The 21,154-nt window shown below is 41.3% G+C and overlaps 1 protein-coding gene across 1 annotated transcript in view; it reads left to right on the top strand.

Moving 5' to 3' along the window:
• RIT2 (Ras like without CAAX 2) overlaps positions 1-21,154 on the top strand; it is a 231,579-nt gene that overhangs the window by 67,298 nt on the left and 143,127 nt on the right. Inside the window, exon 3 of the mRNA XM_086629326.1 lies at positions 18,089-18,162. Within this exon, the coding sequence (XP_086485452.1) occupies positions 18,089-18,162 (74 nt within the window). The remainder of the gene's footprint in view (positions 1-18,088; positions 18,163-21,154) is intronic.

Here is a 21,154-nt window from a genome sequence, read left to right on the forward strand (position 1 = left end):
ACATGAATTTCCATGAGGTTTCCTAACGAAGTAATGCATTCACCAATGCATCAAATAAAACATGTTTAAACTCATCTTTAATAAAATGGTGGAAATGCGTGGGTGAATCTGAGAAAACAGATAAAACGTGACTGAAAAAAATATTCTAAGGTTCCAAAAAAATGTCTGTGTGAAAACAGAAATTATATCTGCTTTCAAGGTACAAAAATGAAAAAGGATAAATCAAGAGAATTATAAACTCATTAGTAAGAACTGAGTGAAAGAAAACAGATGGGACACATCGACTACTAGATCAGGAGAGGAACATCTTGCCACAAAAGTACTATTCAAATTCATTTTTAGGGTACAAAAGGTTTCTAGATAATTTCTGTTATCTAAGGCTTGTATATGTGTATACTTCATCCTTAATTTCATCCTCTTTCTCATTTTTCCATAGAAGCTAAAATATTTGATTAGACTGAAAAAGTCACAACTGGATTTGAGCTCCAAAATTGTTGTTTTTTGAAAAAGTTAATACAAGAATACTGGTATATGTGTTTGAACCACAAACTTAAGCCTGTGTTTTGTTATTAGATTTCATTTTTCTATCTGTTGGTACAACGTGCACCACATGTCACAAGAGTTTAATACTCACTTTTGGTATAAAGCATTTTGACTTAGATACATGAAGAACAGCAAACAGAGATTATGCCTACTATGTTAGGACTAAGCCTTACATTCACACACCAAAATTAAAGTTAGGTGTACACATTAGGTGTGTATTCAGGTTCCAGTTTTGGGGGATTAGGGGAGATTTAGAAATGGAAATTTAGGTCTTTACTCATTTCCCTTATCACACGCTTTAAGAGCCACTTGTGAGGTCCTACAGTATCCTGCTTGGGTTCAGTTTCCTGATCCAGAAAGCTGTGGATCTCCTCTAGGTCTTGTGTCATCATAATCTGGCCCCCTGTGCATGTGACACAGGACCTATGGGGCACCAGAGCCCTTCCAGTCCAGTGAAGGAAAGCCAGACAAGATTCCTGACAGCATACCAAGCAACAAAAGTCATATGTGGGCACCTGAGAGCCTATAGACAATAGACCCTATAATTCCATTAAGTGTAAGAGGATTTCAGATACCTGCCTTGCATGGTAACACATATTTTGTAGCTGTCTAAATGTAGGTGACTGAATGTGAGTCGCAGTGCCTTCCCTGACAGCTTGTCAGAACAAGGGCCTTCTCAGATCATGATGATATATCTCAGAGTGTCTGGATAGATGTTCTGCAGTGAAAGGTGGAAAATGCAATGGGACTTGCCATGCAGAATCCTTGTTAAGGTGGCAAAACAAAGGAGAACATTGACATGTGTCTGGCAGCGTAGGTGCTCCCACTGTAAGATTTTTATTTTAAAAAATATAAAGCATGAATGGAAAAGGAAGTAGTATTAAAAAATTAAGAATGTAAAAAGTTCCTAGAGCTGCTCAGTTAGTTCAGATTTTGATAAGGCAACAACATACCTCCTGCTTAGTGTTGTTATTATATCCTATCATGAAAGGAAATAGAAATTATTTGAAGCCATGGACAATGGAGACTGGAAAATCATAGCAGATCTTTCTCTCTATGATGAAGACAATTTAACCAAAAAAAATACTTCCAGTATCTCTTGGAAAGCATTACTTGTAAAGTTTGCAGTTTCCCTGCAAAGAGCAGATTAACAATAGTTGAATCATCTCTCAACATTTTTGTCTGAACTGTATCCTGTAATTTAGGTGCATTCTCAGCTAAAGATGAGCTTTGATTCTTTACTCATTCTCCTGTTGGGAACTTCAATAATTTCCTATATATTTCTAGCTGCATTCTAAATATGCCGTGTTACTCAGATCTATCATCTCTAGCTCTGCTGTTAAACTATCTTTCTTGGAACTTTGCTTTGCTAAGCCAATTATTCAGTCCTAAACCGTTTGCAGGCTTCTTGTAAGAAACAACCAAAACAACCAATTACATTTCTCTGTCCATGCTCAAGATTAATCACATCTAAAATGCTGGACACACATTTAATGTCTGCTACTGCTTTGTCACACTCATATTTTCTTACAAATGCAACTAATTATGTATTATTTGAAGGCTGTTCACACCAGGTGACAGCTTACTGTCACTTCACATTTTCAGAGGCTGGGGAAATAGTGCTTAATCTATTAATTCTCCTTTGCTAATATTTCTGACATAAACAATAAAAGACAAGCAAATGCAGTCTATGTCTTTCTAGCGAGAAGGTGGCCCAGATTGCTGTTCCTACAGTTGTCATTTTCTCCCTATCATTTCACTGAACACTTCCTTGAAGGTTGGAGGTTAATTAGAACACCTTGATGAGCATTTAGGCTTGCACTTTAGTCTTGGAAATGCAGTTGTCTACCTGTGTCCATTACTTATGTCCTTAGAAAATATAACACAGTAGCTATGCTACCAGATTCACTTCAGCCACAGTGGTACCAGACAGCAGCTGCAGTTAGGAGTTTCTGCAGCACATGATGAGGTCTCAGGCAAGGAAATAACATATAGAGGAGACCTAGTGTAGAGCTATCTATTTTTTTTTTTTACCCTAAATCATGAGCAAGGAATGATACGTGAGCTATCACCTGCTAGGAATAGACTTTGGAGGCTCTGCAATAGATGAGAGTTTTGTGAGATGGGATGAGCCAAATCTAAATCATTTGTGCGGAAGAGGACAAAGTCCTACTCTTTATCTCTGCCCTTCTCCCAGCCTTATTGTCTCTCTGGCATTCATCAGACAATTTTGCAAACCATTAGAGGGAAAAAAAAAAAATGCGTCAAGGCCTCTTAAAAACAAAGATTCTGCTTCCATCTTAAAAGGGCGCTTGAGGTGCAAATAACTGGAAGCTGAGAGAATATGCCAAGTAAAAATCATTGTGGGATTCCCTGAGCTATAGGTCACTCTCCAAAAGAGAATAATGGATAAAATGGACTGTTGATCTTCTATGACTCTATTTTTTATATTCTAATTTGCACCATTTACCTAATCTGATTGACCTTAATTGATAGTCTGGCCAGTGACCTGACTTCCCTTTCTCCTTTCCTTCAGAAAGCAAGCAAAAGATGAACAACACTATTTCTCAAGCATTGTTGCACGACATCTGCCTACCATGGCTGGAACAACAGAGAAAAGTGCTTCTCCTGCGTGTTGCCATGAGATACCTATGCTGCATGTTCATATGCAAAAAAGCATCAATACTCCTTAACAGTTAACGGTTCATACTTAACTACTTTCTATCCTCCGTTAACTATCTTTGGGTTAGAAGAGATCCTGTCTTGGTCGTCTTCTTTCTTCCACTGAATGAAGCGTCAATGGAGGCTCAAAGCACAACATATAACTCTCCTATTCCTCCTAGAAACCTCTGAGTTTAATTGTATATCTACTAAACATAGAGAGAATAAAAATAACCAAAAACTATATGGAAGCACGATCTTGTGGTTGTTATTCTTAAGTACTGATTAACCAGATGAGAATTTAGGAAGAAAAATGCCTTTTCTCATAACTGTTACATTTCAAAAACATCTCTGTAGTATATTTTTAATAATAGTAATATTAGTAATAATGATAATAATGAAACAATTTTATTAGAATTCTTTCATAATAATATATACCATATTCAGAACTTAGAAAGAGTCAGCCAAGAATAGAAACCATTGTTAAAATATTTTTTCTGTTCTACACAAAATTAGCTGTTTGTTTGTTTGTTTTTTCATATCAGCTTCGTATAGACAGAAGACCTCTATCTCACCAAGTGGTGGTTTTGATTTGACTCAACCCAACAATCCTCATCTCCATCTGCTTTGATTCACCAAGTCTCTAACTCATCTATCTAATAAACTGAAGAGCCAAAAGGAGTCAAAGAGTGCTTCTTGTTATCACAGCAGAGCTTATTCCCAGAGCTGAGCTCTTCAGGCCTACCTTCGGGCCTACGGTGATACTCCAAACACTGACCTATCAGAAAACTGGGACAACAGCTCCTTCTTAGGTTCTTAGCTACTGTCGGGTTTTTAGTGGTGTTTTGTATACACACTTTCATTGGATTGAGACACTCTAATAATTTGGAGAATTTATCTCCTCATCTGTAGATCCTGATTGGGTTTAAGTGTGAGCAAGGTGTCCATCTGGCTGCTGATATTAAGGCAGGATAGTTTATATGTTTATCCAGAACTATAAACCACAGTGAGTTCAGATGCAGGTTGTGGTTTCTAATTCGTAACATAAACGTACCGAAGTTTAGAGGTTGATTCATCTCACTCTAACATCTGCATCTCAAGTTAGTCAGATGAATAATGCTTTCAAATGTGAAATGCTATAAAGAAACTCTAGGTCCTTAGGGCTAAAGCAGGGTGGAACATCATGTTATGTGGCAACTGAGGAGATTCAAAGGTCCTGGGAATTAGAGGACTGAAGCTGGAGTGAATACCTAAATCATTCTGTGGCTTTAGCCCTGTGGTTCTGTTATAGGTATCACAACCCACACGCAATGATGATAATTTTGATTAGTTTTATGAACTTAGAAGGAGATGAAGTGAGATTTGAAACCCATAAAAAAGAGTCACAAGTGGAAAACTTTCTTACCTATTCTGTGATTTGTAAAGATATTCCTTAAACGATTTTTGAAATTGGAAGTGACACTCATGCTATGGCTTCCTAGAGGTGAGTGATTTGTCACGCTTCGTTCAAAATTCTTCATCACAGGACAAATGTCTCCATTAACCTTTCTTTCATGGAAGCCTGCAGCCATCTACACCTTACTAAATCCAAGGCACCATCCATGCTAAGAACCATGCAGATGTAGTCAACTTGTTAATTACTCCCTCTGAAATGACAAGAAGTGAGTTTGTAGCTGTCAGATCCTCCCACTCAGTAGCACAATCACAGACTTAAAAGAGTCATGAAATTGCTATGTGCTCTTCTTGTTCCCCAAGACAAGGGTGCTTGGACTCCTGTTAATTATCATGTTTTGATTAAACAGGAGTACTTTCTTCACTTTGTTCATGTACATCTTTGAAGTAAATGACATTTTTCTGGAAGCAGAGAAAGTAATGATATGCCTTTATTAAATATTAGTAGCATTATCTATATTGCAAGTGATTTCTCATGGAAAATCAAGTGCTACAGCACAGGTTTGCCTGAGTTATCCTTAGTCTTGATTTGCAAAAATGCTAACATTTTTAAGAAATCGTATTTTCTCTTCAAGAGCTGATTCTGAGAAAAATATTTGTTACTCAAATAGTCTTATTTACATGGATGGGACACTTTATATGCAAGATTTTGCCTGTTTGAAGGACTGCAGTACAAGGTCTGAAGAAGAGCTGAGTGAGTTTTCTGGGCAGTAAGTCATTTCCTGCATAATTTTTATGCAAATTTAGTCACATCTGTATATGTTTGCAGATTAAAATCGTAAATGGTGGCTTTGTTGATAATAGCATTTGCATCATGATGGATAGTTACTGCACTGGGGCAAATTATTTAGATAGACTTTGTCAGTCTTTTATCCAAACCTCTGCTGTATCCCAGCCTCTCTGCAGAAGCCCATCATTTATAGGAGGTGATCTATACTGCCTTCAGGGGAATCCTGTATTTCACAATTCTGTTATTCGTGGGTCTTTGTAAACATACATGTTACTTTTATTAATAATTACATTTCAAGGGGGAAAATGAAATGTAATTTCTGCAACTAGAAAATAAAATGTTACAAATAGATAAAAATTAATATATAGAATCATAGAATCATAGAATCATAGAATCATAGAATCATAGAATCATAGAATCATAGAATCATAGAATCATAGAATCATAGAATCATAGAATCATAGAATCATAGAATCATAGAATCATAGAATCATAGAATCATAGAATCATAGAATCATAGAATCATAGAATCATAGAATGGTTAGGGCTGGAAGGGACCTTCAAAGGCCATCTAGTCCAACCCCCCTGCAAGGAACAGGGATATCTCCAACTAGATCAGGTTGCTCAGGGCCTTGTCCAACCTGGCCTTGAACGTCTCAAGGGATGGAGCATCCACCACCTCTCTGGGCAACCTGTTCCAGTGTTCTACAACTCTCATGGTAAAAAATTTTTTCCTAATATCCGATCTGAATCTACCTCCCTCTATTTTAAAACCATTACCCCTTGTCCTATCACAACAGGCCCTCCTGAAAAGCCTCTCCCCATCTTTCCTGTAAGCCCCCTTGAGGTACTGGAAGACTGCTATAAGGTCACCCGGGAGCCTCCTCTTCTCCAGGCTGAACAGCCCCAACTCTTTCAGCCTGTCCTCATAGGAAAGGTGCTCCAGCCCTCTTATCATCCATCCCTCTTCTGGACCCTCTCCAACTGGTCCATGTCCTTCTTCTGTTGGGGGCTCCAGAACTGGACGCAGTATTCCAGGTGAGGTCTCACAAGTGCAGAGTAGAGGCGGAGAATCACCTCCCTCGACCTGCTGGCCACGTTCCTCTTGATACAGCCCAGGATGCGGTTGGCCTTCTGGGCCGCAAGAGCACATTGCCGGCTCATATTGAGCTTCTCGTCCACCAGTACTCCCAAGTCCTTCTCCTCAGGGCTGCTCTCGATCCATTCACCACCCAGTCTGTATTTGTGCCTGGGATTGCCACGACCCAGATGTAGGACCTTGCACTTGGCCTGGTTGAACTTCATGAGGTTGACACGGGCCCACCTCTCCAGCCTGTCGAGGTCCCTCTGGATGGCATCCCTCCCTTCCAGCGTGTCGACAGCACCACACAGCTTGGTGTCATCGGCGAACTTGCTGAGGGTGCACTCCATGCCACTGTCCACGTCACCGACAAAGATGTTGAAGAGGGCCGGGCCCAACACGGACCCCTGAGGGATGCCACTCGTGACTGGTCTCCACTTGGACATCGAGCCATTGACCACCACTCTCTGAGTGCGGCCATTGAGCCAATTCCTTATCCACCAAGTGGTCCATCCATCAAACCCATGCCTCTCTAGTTTAGAGAGAAGAATGTCATGCGGGACAGTGTCAAAAGCTTTGCACAAGTCCAGGTAGATGATATCTGTTTATCGACCCTTGTCCACCGATGCTGTCACCCCATCATAAAAGGCCACCAAGTTGGTCCGGCACGACCTGCCTTTGGTGAAGCCATGTTGGCTGTCACCCACCACTTCCTTGCCCTCCATGTGCCTTAGCATGGTTCCCAGGAGAATCTGCTCCATGACCTTGCCAGGCACAGAGGTGAGGCTGACCGGTCTGTAGTTGCCCAGGTCCTCCTTGTTCCCCTTTTTAAATATGGGGGTTATGTTCCCTCTCTTCCAGTCAGCGGGGACCTCGCCAGACCGCCACGACTTCTCAAATACAATGGCCAGTGGCTTGGCAACTTCATCCGCCAGTTCCTTCAGGACCCGCGGATGGATCTCATCAGGTCCCATGGATTTGTGCACCTTCAAGTTCCTCAGATGTTCTCGAACCTGCTCTTCAAGTACAGTGGGTGGTGGTTCATCCTCACAGTCCCTGCTAGTTCTTTCCACAGCTTGGGTGGCAAGACAAGATCTTGAACTCCACCGTGTCGTGGTCACTGCAGCCAAGGCTGTCCTTAAGTTTCACATCGCCCACCAGTCCCTCCCTGTTGGTGAGCACAAGGTCGAGCATGGCACCCCTCCTTGTCGGCTCCTCTATCACCTGCAGGAGGAAGTTGTCATCCACGCATTCCAGGAACCTCCTGGACTGCCTGTGCCCTGCCGTATTGTCTCTCCAACAGATGTCAAGGTGGTTGAAGTCCCCCATGAGGGCCAGGGCTTGTGACCACGAGGCTGCTCCTGTCTAGCTATAAAGCACCTCATCTGCTCTGTCCTCCTGGCCAGGTGGCCTGTAACAGATCCCTACCGTAACATCCCCTATCCGTCCCTGTCCTCTAATCTTGACCCATAAGCTCTCTGTCAGCTCCTCCTCCAACCCTAGGTGAAGCTCCACGCACTCCAGCCGGTTGCTGACGTAGAGAGCGACACCCCCTCCTCGTCTCCCCTTCCTGTCCTTTCTAAAAAGCTTATACCCCTCCATGTTGACACTCCAGTCATAGGAGTCGTCCCACCACGTCTCCGTGATGCCAATAAGGTCGTAGCCCTGCTCATGTGCACGCATCTCCAGCTCATCCTGTTTATTTCCCATGCTGCGTGCGTTGGTGTACATACACTTCAGCTGGGCCTCCGACAAAGCCGACTCGCTGGCTGGAGCGACAGGGGTTCTCTTGGACGGCAGTGTAAGTTCGTTTGAACATACCTGCGATCCTTCCTCAGCTTCTGGACCCTCGGTGCTGGCACTGGTGCCATGCTGACAGCGGTATGAATCTGACTTCTTGGCTGGAGTGACTGGAATTCCCTTCTTCTGTTCTACAGGTACTTCCAGCATATCTTTACCATTCTTGATATTCCCCCCCTCCCCCTTCAAATCTAGTTTAAAGCCCTGCCAATGAGCCCTGCTAGCTTTTGAGCTAAGACCCTGGTTCCCCTCTGAGAAAAGGCATGTCCCGTCCGATGCCATCAGACCTGGTTCAGCGAAAGCCTCCCCATGATCAAAGAAACCAAATTTCTGTCGGTGGCACCAGCCTCTGAGCCATCTGTTAATCAAATCTGATTTTCTGTTCCTTTCTATGTTCTTTCCTGCCACTAAAGGGACTGAAGAAAACACCACCTGGGCTCCTGACCCTTCGACCAGTCACCCCAATGCCCTGAAGTCCTTTTTGATGTCCTTTGGACTTCTCTCTGTTAGCTCATCAGTTCCGACCTGCACGACCAGTAATGGATAATAATCAGAGGGCCGTACCAGAGCAGGGAGTTTCCTAGTGACGTCCCTGACGCGGGCCCCAGGGAGGCAGCAGACTTCCCTGTGGGTTGGGTCCGGTCGACATATTGGCCCCTCTGTTCCCTTCAGAAGGGAATCACCTATGACAATTACCCTCCTTTTTCTTTTAACAGGGGCAGTCAGAAATCGTGGAGCAGACTGACTCCCCTTAGGCAACCCTCTGCGTGGGCCCTCGTCTATGCTTTCTTCTTTTGATGAGGTTTTAATACCGACAGCAGTCCGACCTGGCTTTGGAGACACCTCCAAGCAAGGACAGCCATCACCCTCCCTGTCATCCAGTTCCCCTCGCAGAGCACTGTACCTGTTACATAAGGTCACCTGGGGGGGTCGAGGGAATTGTCAGGCAATTGCGCTTGCCAGGCCGAGCAGGGACCTTGTGCCATTGCTCCTTGTCCCCTAATTCCTCACATTCCCTGATCCCCTTTACCCTCTCCACTTCTTCTTTCTGCTCTGCCACAACTAGATTATGGCAGCTGTCAATTTCCTTCTCGCTTTCCCTAATTATTCTTAACCTACTCACCTCCTCCCTGAGTTCCAGCACTTCATCCTGGAGCTGCACCACCTGGCTTAGCAGGTCATCGACCTGCTCGCACCTCACACAGCCATCTTCAGGGTTGCTCCCAGCTACCAAGGATAAGCTGTGACTTTCCTCACAGCCTGTGATCTGAACACCCACATCCCTTCGAGTGGGTGCTGAAAGCACATTTTTCCTCCTCCGAGTCCCCACCATGACTCCCTGATAAGATGAAGTACTTCAAATCCCGTCCAAGGAGCTGTAGACTGCAGCATTTGTCCCCTCGTTAGGCAGGAACAATAGCCTACCTTCGCTCCTTCCCTGAGGCTATTTATAGCCCCGTGACCCACAGCTGTGCTGGCTCCGCCCGGCTCTCGCAGCAGCCCGCCTACGCCGGCACCGCCCCCAACAGCGGCAGATCTGGTCCCGGCTAGAAAATGCTTCCAGAAAAGCCCTAGAAAAGAGCTTTTCTTCGGCTTTTTCCTGCAGTAGCTCTCTCCAGTCGCAGTCTTACCTGCTCTGAAGTGGATCTCCGCAGAAATGATCGTGATATAGTGTAATAGGATAAAATTAGCCTCTGTTTCTATATCAGAAGACATTCATATTGGATTTTTTGTGTTTCATTTTCAATCTGGTCCTGGTCTTGAATTTTTTTCAGGACTAGATAAGTAGTTTTACACATTTCAAGTGCTCCACACAGAAATTAATATATGACACTGTCTTCTTGCACATTCAGATACTCTCAGTTTTGCGTGTCTCTCTGTGTTTGTATACGTAGGTATATACACACCAATGCACAAACACATAAAACTACATATACATGTGTCTGTGCCTAATCTCCCTGTAATGAAGCACCTCATGGGAATGGATAAATATCAGTACTTGGTGTGAAAGGATCTGTTGGCTCGTTGCATCAGAATATTGAGTCAGAACTGAAGTAAAAAGTGCTATGGTGCATCCAGGTCAACAGTGTGAAAGCGTTCACTGAATGGAGGGCAAGCAGCAGCGGAGAAGGTGTTTCTTGTAGTCAGTATTGTTATAAATGGTGGGTGGCTTTGACTGATTAATATGGAGGATTTGCTATCATGAATACAGACTGAAGGTGTCGTGTTCACATATACTGTTACAATATATTGGCATCATATAAAAACTTCAAAACTTGATGACCGTGATGTGGCAGTGTACAAGGTGCTGTATGATCAAAGAATGTCACAATAAGCTTGTATTGCTGGCCACTTAGGTCCCACATTTTTTACCTTTGCCCGAAAGTGGGTATCTTACTTTGAATTTTCTGTGCTTTGTCTCCTTCTTAATGAGTACCTGTACATGAAAACCTCTCCGATGCAACACTTTGTGCAACAAAATCGCTCTTAATTTTGGTTCTTCTTCGAAGCCTCCCAGGCCATTGTCTCCATTTCCAACTGTTCTTTTAGTAAACATCATGATAATGAGGACATAAAGAGGAAGACAAATCAGATTTAACTGACTCAAAGTTCAATTCACTTGGATTTCTGTTCACACAAAACCTTTTAAAGCACAGATAATGCTGCTTTTTTTTTGTGCCTACCACAGACTGAGTGAGATTAAGTTGCTTTAGCTTCCCCTGCTTTTCAGCAAAGAATGAAAGTTTACAACAGTAATGAAACTGCAAGCTGACATTGAAGAAGAGGTACTTGTACATATCTATAGGCACAACTGGGAAAGAAAAAAAAAAAGAAGAGGACAGAAATGCAATGGATAACCCATTTCCCAATTTGGAAGGCGCCGAGTGCATTTCAGGTCACTGAGAAATCTGCCATGTGAGTACTCAAAGCTGAAAATCAATCAGGCTCCTTCAGCAGCTGTGTCTTATCAGTCTTGCCCTGCAGAGCACAGGTCTGAAACATTAGGCAGCCCGACAAGAGGGAGAAACTTAATTTGAGAGCAGCTGTTTTAAGACAGATACATAATGGCATTAAAAGAGCAGCAGTGTGGTGAGGTGAGAACCAACCAGAATATCCATTAGGCTGCAGAAGCTTTTAGTTTTATTATGACCAGATGCAGACCGAGCACCATCAATGGCAGCCAGAGCCTAAATTATAGGAGTGAGATGAGAGTATGACAATGAAGATGGCTCGGTTAACAACTACTAATAACAAATAGTCAGACCGCATGGAACTTACTGGACCTAAATTTAAATCTTTATTATGCTGCAATAATTCTAGATGCTCAGCAGGTGATTTAGGCCCTGTCCTTCTCCAGATGCTTAGATGTCACTTTTCATTGATGATAGCAGGATTAAGTGCAGAGATTTATTTTAAGATGTGGGCATAGTTTAGTTATGTTTCTGCTTTCCGCTGAAGATATTATTTCAGGAGGATACAATCAACTAAATCTTTGAAGTATTTGGCTTTCTTTTTTTTTTTTAAGCGTACAAAATAGAAGTACCTTATTTTTTTTCTATTTACATCTTGAAATAGAAATGTTTTTCTATTTACTCCTTGAAATCAAGAATGATCTTATGAACAGTCAAGGACTTGTTTTTGTGTGCCACTGGAAATTCAGGAACCTCTAAAACAGAACATGGCAGTTACTTAAGAGCATGTCTTAATGCTGAATGAAAGCTAAGAGATGAAGAATTGTATCTTCAGTTGAAATTAATAAGGAGAGCTGGAATGTACAACTGTAAAAGGCATTTGAATTTAGCAAGTCCATTTGAAAACAACATTATGGAATCTTTTCTGAAGACATATGTGGCAAGACCTTGGTTTAATATCTTATCTGAAAATATGTTTCTGGTAATTTGAATGCTAAAATGAAAACTGTAAGATAGAAAGTGCTGTGTTTCTCATCATGCAACTGAATGTATAATGAATAAATGTATGAATTCTTTTTACGATAAACACTTAACGTGACTAATGCTTTGTTTTTGCTCAGATTATTTTAATTTCTCATGGCCTACACTATAGTATTTTTATAAGAATAAGGCTAGCGAAGAGGTACTATCTGCATTAAATGATACATTACTTAGCTGCTTCTCTTTCACAGGAACAGCAGAAATGTTCAAAGAGTGTAGTTACTGAAGAAGAGAGTTTCTATCTGTGGATTTGGAAAGGCAGTGGTCATTTTTTTTCTGTTTGGCAAACCATTAGCAAGATTCTTCTGCCTAGAATGATGTTGTCTGTTGCCATCATTTGTGTAGGTGGGAGCAGGCAACTTGTGCTGTTAACACAAAACTGGGCAAAACCTGAGAGATCTGACAAAGACCTGACACAGCTAAACAAATGATAGCAAAGTGGCAAATGCAGTGTAATGCCGAGAAATAAAAGTCAGCAGTACTGAAAAGAATAATTTGAAGTATTCTTAATTGTTGCTATAATGTAGAATTATTTAACACTAGGCAGAATTAGAAATGTGATATTTAAGTATCCTAGTTACTAGTCTAGTACTAATTTTCTACTTGCCTTATCTTAAAGGATACTGCTATCTACACAAGTATTTACAGAATACAAGGCAATCAAATCTGTCAGTTCTACTATTCTAAGCCATTCATTGCCTATCGTATGTGCATAACTCATAGGAAGGCAATGCTGTGACTTGGTGTCCTTGTCTGCAAAATGCTGATAGCAGTGCTCACCCAAATTACAAACACTCATACTCCAGGAAAATAATTATGTGCTAAGGGAAATTTTAAGACCAATGTATTGGTCATAGGGCAATTCCTATAACACGCGTATCGTCATCCCAAATAAGAGTTTACCTGTAGTAGTTGGTGCAGTGGTTTACGTCCCTGTTCATCCACTTTCTTTTACTTAAAAATTCATTGTTGTAAACAGAAAGAGCCCCCATCCGGCCAAAGACTCACGGTCATCCTACATTCAGAAGCATCTCTGTATTAAAATGCGTATGTAGCAGATAATCTAAGCACACCAAGAGCTGGGTCTCCTGCTGTCTCTTTGGCACACAGGGAGGACAACAAGAGGCAGAACTCCAGGTGTGGCTGACTGAGCTTGGACTTCCTTCTGCTGGTTTGACACATCCTTAGCCAAATAAAATATCTTTGGCACATCCACAGATGCGAGAATCTGATTGTTTTTCACTGCAATTGATAGTGTATAAAACAAAGAGTAAGACAGACTATTTGTTTAGAAGAAATATAAGCAGAATTTACAAATGGAAGAAAGAAGCCGCTGACCTATATTTCAGGGACTGGAACATGTCTGTAGTGCAGATGAAAAGCCCATTCCAACTCCCCTTTAAATTGTACACCATCCAAATCTATTTGTCATGAGGCAGTTACCTGCTTACAGCTGAAAAAGTGCTTTGATATATTTTTTATGAATCTATCTTCTCCAGTGCTAACATAACTGATCGCAACACAACCTTGCATTAATTATTGTACTTCTGTCTACAGAATGATGTCCTATGAAACAGGGAAGCTGAAAAAAAAAGACATATTCATTTTACACAAAAAAAGCCAGATAACAAAAGGCTTAAGGAAGAATTTTTCTTTTCTTTCATAATAGCGTAAAGGACAATCAGACAATTAAGAAAAAAAGTTATTAAATATCTTTGGAAAATAAACCACTTTTTCTCTGTTTAAGTGAGATATTCAGTAAAGAAGGAAAGAATTAATAATAAAAAAGACTAGATGCCATTCAGAAGCCAGTTGGTGCTCCATTTGTTTTTTTCCCACCCTAGAAAACAGTAAAGTCAGTAATAATTGAAGCCAAGTAGTATAATTTTCAAGCAGAAATTTTCATCCATTTTCACTTTTATTTTTAATCTTTGTAGGAAACAAAATTCTTAAAGAAGTCCATATTCTATACAGGAAAAAAAAAGATAATAATTCCCTTTAAAAATTGAGTTTTACCAGTTTTTATCATTTTATCTAATTTTTCTCTTTGGTATCTACAAAACGCTCATTCAAACAACGTAGTCTATGTTTGAATCATAGCTGTATCTCACAGTAATATCAATGAACTTCATCCACAATTTTTTCTTATAATACCCTATCTTTCTGCTACATTTTACCTAAACCAGAAGTTGAGACCTTATGCTTTGCCTCACAAAAATAACCAAAAAAATAATGCTGAACTTAATATAAGAAATACAGTTACTGTCTGATTTATTGTCTAATATCTGATGATTATTCTCGTCTCTTTTTTCTACCTCATCTTAATGCTTTACTGAAATGGCAGCTGGAGTTTGACCTTCTAATAAATATCAGTCCTTAGAGCTTAGCAGCTACCAATTAACTTTAAAGGGAGCATTATATTAATATTATAAATTAATTAAGTGAAATACAATGTAATGTACTCAAACACTGTAAACAGTGTACGTATACCAGGCAGCATTTGTAATAAGGTGAATAATTTTTAAAGAGAGATTAGACAGTGAGTTTGTTATTGCTCCTGATTAAAGCTTTCCTGCTTTGTTTTATGCACACTCAGATGTTATTTCAGTGGAAATCTTCACTTCTTTTCCTCTCTGTCCACAGGTAAATAGCATGTTTCTCTTGGATCTCTGGGCTTCTGTTTCCTTAATGTGACCATAATGTGTACAGTGTCATGTAGCCACTTGGTAGTCCCTTTTGAAATCCTTTAGGAGGTATACAAAGACTCCTGGGTTTCTGCTTAATGTTACAGCTACTAACAAAACAAAAATACGTTTACTGCGTCCAACATACATACATAACCAACTGTTGATCTCTAGGAGGTTGTTTGTTTCCAGGTTAACGCCTGTGCCCCACAGTGTTTTACAGAGTACAATAAAGATATTTGTCTACGTAATTCCTCACTTTCCATTACCTCCTGAGATAAAATCCCTCTTTAAAAGTATTAATTGTAGACCAGAACTAAATGGAACAGTTCTTCCACTCTTAGCCTGTCTTCTTGGCCCATATGGCATGAGGTGGGAAACATGGTTTTCAATTTATGCATCTTCTTTTATTTCTTGCTCTGGAGAAATTCATTGTGCTAGTATTCCAGGAGAGCAGTGAATACGCGGGGCAAATGGAAAGACTGTGCCTCTCAAAAGGCTGGCTGTATTTGAGCATGAAGAAGCAGAAAGGTCATATAATGGGTGCTGCAATCTGATCTCTGGTATGAGAGTGTAAGCTCACGATAACAATTCTCTTGATAAATGTGGGGTTTAGGACTTCTTAAATGAATGTCATAAGAAAACTAGGCGTTAAATCTCCCATCTATTTTCCATTCAAATAAAGGCTGAGAATACCTCCGCTTATCACACCCCAACTGAGGATATTTTTAAGCTTTTCTAAATTATCTGCACTATCCTGCTTTTTGCACTTATGCAGAGAGAGAATATTACAAAAGAAAGTCATATCTCTTTCCTGTTTCACTTCTACCTTTCTTGGGGCAAAAGCAAATACTACTAGTAAAAATCATCTTCCAAATACAATTGCCTAGAAAAACATTTAGATTCATGTATTTGGTCAATGCTCAACAGAATGTGATTCGCTACCACCAACAGAAGACGTTAGCATATACTAAGAATGAAAATGAGCAGTGATTCTGGCAGATCTTTGTGAAATGTTTTAAGGTCAGTAGTTTGAGAAAACAAAATAAATGAGAAAAACACAATGGATTTGTACACTCAATGTTATCTTCACGAAGTAGAAGGATTATAAACATAGCCTTGCTTCAGCTTTTGATAGTTAAAACTTTACTGAATAGAGTGGCAGGATATCGGGGTACACCTGAAGTAGCTCAGTAGGGTATTAGATGTAGATGTCTTATATCTACTTACTGAAAGCTGTGACTTATATTCAGAGGCCAGTGGGTCTTTTAGTTTTAGCTAAGTCTGAACTCCTAATTAATTTCCTTAGCAAACAAGATAGGATTTATCTAGATTCCAGCTTCATTTTTATCCAAGCTGAATTTAAGCATGCAAATATCTCTCTGTTTTAACTGTTTTAAAGGTACTGCCTTAAAACTTAAGTTGGTCTAAGTGGAGAGAGAAATAGGACCACAGCATATTGGCCTTAGAATGTCCAGCTGCAGAACCAAGAGTGCAAGCTAAATTTGTGCAAGTCATATGTTAATTACGTATGCATGAATGTAATGCAAACGGGCACCCACCTGCATGGCAATATTTTAATAATACTTCATATCATTAATAGAATCTATATGAAGAAAATACTGTGTTTAATTTTATGTTTTTTCATATTTTTATTTTAATTTTTAGTTAAAAGACAAAAATTCTACTGCACACATCATTGCCATGCCATAATCGATTACTTAAACTGTAAGTAGCTTAATTCACTCTATATAGCTCCTCTTTGGCACAGAGTTTCTTGTTCAGCAATCCCTAGAAAGACATCTATTGACTGAAACATATGTTGGTTGGCGTTCCCTGTCTTTCTCAGCAAGGCAATGTATCATACACTGAATTAAGCCTCTGGGTCATCCTAATATCAATGGGATTAGGTATTTGTTTAAAGCAAGGTATGTGTCTATGTAATTTGCTGAACTGAGATCTAGAAGTATCAGGAGAGTCATGGAAACTACTGTATGTGATTATGCCATTAATGATAGCCTGTCACTGGCTGCACAAGAGTGGGCTGAGTTAAGGCCATCCAGACTACTTCATTTCTGAATGCTTTAATTTTTCCTTTGTGTAGGTGGAAACCAGGTTTCTACATGCTTTTATAAAGTGTCGTATGATGTAAGATATGATATACTTGCAATATAATCTCGTATTATAATCTTAGTATTATCTCAATAGTTATGGAGAGCCTGGTTTGAGGATCTCTGTCAGCCAGAGCTTGCAGGATTGAGTCTTTGTATAGGGCTAGCCATATGGTCATGATGATTAATGGCACTTCTCAGATGCATTAAATGCACTTGTCTTGTCTTCATACCTCAATGCACAGCCAAAGCATAACATCAGTCAACAAAACCACTCAGACTGCTATGTATTATGGTTTAATTAAACTGATAATTTCCAACACTATTTCAAGTACAAACACGTCCTGGTATCTAAGCTCTATTTAACTTCAGAAAGAAAGTACAAATGTTGAGAGGGGAATGAAACTGAAATGTGAGGAAAACAGCTTAAGCAAATAGTAGTTTTTTGTTTTTCTCTTTCCAAATTTAGCTTGACAATGTTATGAGCTAAAGCAACGGTCCACCAAACACAGTTTTTCCCTCCTCCACCCCCAGTCATGATGAATGTGAGGACAGCGATTACAGAATTTATTTTAAAAAATCCATTTGCATAGTCTCCAGAGATATACAGAGGTCTAATTAATTGCTTTGACATATCTGAGCCCAAAGACTCCTTCAGCCACAGGGAGACTTTCCTGATAATTTAGACAATCTTTAACTTGAAATTATTTTCTAGAAAAGCGTGTGGAAGAGTGATTGTGGTAAGTAAACACTACTCTGCTGCATAGCACCAGCAGAACACCTCTGAAGATTTGTGACTTAAACACCACCTGTGGTCTGTACTATCCATTTAAAAAGAGACAAATTTACTTCTTTAATATTTTGTAGCTGTATGATAGAAAAGACTAGATGACTCCCTGTTGCTAACACCTTGCAGTGATGGTAGGATTTCAAAAACTGTATATTTCAATTGAAAGAAATCAAAGTTAGGTCAGACTGGAGAGCTTTTGAAAAGCCTACTCCAAGCAGAGCTGTTTTATTTTCCATTCTCTGAGCTACTCCTATGTTTAGACATACTGCACTGTGTTTTTCAGAGGATGCCTATAAAACTCAAGTCCGAATTGATGATGAACCAGCCTATTTGGACATTCTAGACACTGCTGGACAGGTGAGTAGCTTCGCAATGTGAACCATTCAATCAGAGATAAAATCAAAGATTTTAACCTCAGATACATGGGTCATAGAGCTAGAAACAAGCTTCCTGTTCAAACACAAAGGGAGCAGTGGCAGAATAACATTGAGGAATTAACACAGGGGAAGATTAAAAAAGTGCTTCAGTGATATTGTTTAACTTTGAAATCTGACTAGAAGAAACATAAATTTAAACGCGTAGAAGATAAAAAGCTGGGGTTTTTTTCTCTTGTGTGTAGACACATCTATCACAATCATGGAATGAATAAATGCTGTCTTTGGTTTGTCTTACATGTTTATTGTTCCTGCTTTTCTATGGATTACAGGAATCTTCAGGTCTACTTGTAGATCAAGTGTTTTGTTACCATTCTTATCTTCTCCACATTATAATAAAACATCAAATTTACGACCATAAGGAAAAGATCTTAATGCCAAAAGTAAGAAACAGTGGATGTATAATATGCATATGCATGTGTGAGCATCAGTCAGGGAATTAAGTTTCACAGAATCATAGAATCATGGAATGGTTTGGGTTGGAAGGGACCTCAAAGATCATCTAGTTCCAACCCCCACCCCCCGCCATGGGTGGGGACACCCTCCACTAAAGCAGGTTGCCCAAAACCTCATCCAACCTGGCATTGAACACTTCCAGGGATGGGCATCTACAACTTCTCTGGGCAAACTATTCCAGTACCTCACCACCCTCTGAGTGAAAAATTTCTTCCTTATATCTAACCTAAATCTGCCCTCTTTCAGTTTAAAGCCATTGCCCCTTGTTCTGTCACTACACGCCCTTGTAAAAAAGGGCTTTCCTGTAGGCCCCCTTTAAATACTGGAAGGCTGCAATACGATCACCCCAGAGCCTTCTCTTCTCCAGGCTGAACAGCCCCAACTCTCTCAGCCTGTCTTCATAGCAGAGGTGCTCCAGCCCTCGGATCATCTTCGTGGCCCTCCTCTGAACTCGCTCCAGTAGCTCCATGTCCTTCTTGTGTTGGGGACTCCAGAGCTGAACACAGTATTCCAGGTGGGCTCTCACGAAGCAGAGTAAAAGGGCAGAATCACCTCCCTCGACCTTCTGGCCACGCTTCTTTTGATACAGCCCAGGATATGGTTGGCTTTCTGGGCTGCCAGCGCACATTGCCGGCTCATGGCGAGATTCTCATTCATCAACACTCCCAAGCCCTTTTCTTCCAGGCTACTCTCAATCCATTCTCCACCCAGCCTGTATTTGTGTTTGGGATTGCCCCGACCCACATGCAGGACCTTGCACTTGGCCTTGTTGAACTTCATGAGGTTCTCACAGGCCCACCTCTCCAGCCTGTCAAGGTCCCTCTGGATGGCATCCCTTCCCTCCAGCGTGTCCACAACACCACACAACTTGGTGTCATCTGCAAACTTGTTGAGGGTGCACTCGTTCCCACTGTCCGTGTCACCAACAAAGATGTTAAACAGCACCGGCCCCAGTACTGACCCCTGATGAACACCACTTGTCACTGGCCTCCACTTGGACATTGAACTGTTGATCACAACTCTTTGAGTGCAACCATCCAGCCAATTGCTTACCGACCGAGTGGTCCATCCATCAAATCCATGTCTCTCCAGTTTAGAGAAAAGGATGTTGTGTGGGACAGTATTAAATGATTTGGACAAGTCCACGTAGGTGATGTCAGTTACTCTTCCCTTATCCACCAATGTTGTAACCTCATCATAGAAGGCCATCAAATTAGTCAGGCAGGATTTGCCCTTAGCGAAACCATGTTGGCTGTCACCAATCACCCCCTGTGCCCTAGCATAGTTTCCAGAAGGATCTACTCCATGATCTTGCAGGGCACAGAGGTGAGTTCCCTGGGTCTTCCTTTTTTCTCCTTTTAAAAATGGGGGCTACGTTTCCCCTTCTCCAGTCATTGGGAACTTCACCAGACTGCCATGACTTCTGAAATATAATGGATAATGGCTTAGCAACTTTATCCGCCAGTTCCCTCAGGACCCGCAGATGCACCTCATCAGGTCCCACGGACTTCTGCACCTTCAGGTTCCTTAGATAGTCTCAGACCTGATCTTCTCCTACAGTGGGCAGTTCTTCATTCTCCCAGTCCCCGTCTTTGCCTTCTATGACTTGGTCATGCAGCTGGAGCTCTTGCCAGTGAAGACTGAGGCAAAGAAGTCATTGAGCACCTTGGCCTTCTCCATATCCCAGTTAGCCAGGTCTCCCATTTCCTTCTGTCATGGTTTAGCCCAGTCGGTGGCTCAGGCACCATACAGCCGCTCTCTCACTCCTTCCCTCAGTGAGATGGAGAGGAGAAAAATGTAATAAAAGGACAGAGGGTCAAGATAAGAACAGTGAAGGAGCACCCACCGACCATGGTCCTGGGCAAAACAGACTTGGCTTAGGAATAAAGCAAAACAATTTATTAACAGTTACTTGAAAGGATAGAGAGAAAGCAAAACCAGATCTTAAAAACAACACCTCCTCCTCCTTCTCGTTTCCTTTTCTTCTCAGCTCTACCTCCTCCCCCAGTGGTGCAGGGGGACAGGGAATGGGGGAGTGCACGTCAGTTCATCCCATGTTATTACTGTCGCTCTTTTTCTTAAAGGAGGAAGACTCCATACACCCTTTTTCCTTGCTCCAGTGGATGCCCTACTCAAGGAACAGTCCACAGACCTCCAACGTGAGTCCAGCCTGCAGGATGCAATCCTTACCCATCAGATCACTCCAGCAAGGGCTTTTACCACAGTCACTGATTCTTAGGGAGCTGCCACTTGCTCCGGCATGGGTTGTCCCACAGACTTTAGATGCGTTTCTACCTTATCGTGCATCCTATTCTCCATGATCATCCTCAGGCTCAGGCATCACTTCTCTAACGTGGGCTTCTCCATGGGCTGCGAGTGGGTCTCTGCCCCATTGAGTGTGTCATGGCTGCAGAGGGGTCGCTGCTGTCTCACAACGGGCTGAGGGGAATCTCAGCTCT

Source organism: Tauraco erythrolophus, chromosome Z, assembly GCF_009769465.1.
Source record: "Tauraco erythrolophus isolate bTauEry1 chromosome Z, bTauEry1.pri, whole genome shotgun sequence".
NCBI classification, from domain to species: domain Eukaryota; kingdom Metazoa; phylum Chordata; class Aves; order Musophagiformes; family Musophagidae; genus Tauraco; species Tauraco erythrolophus.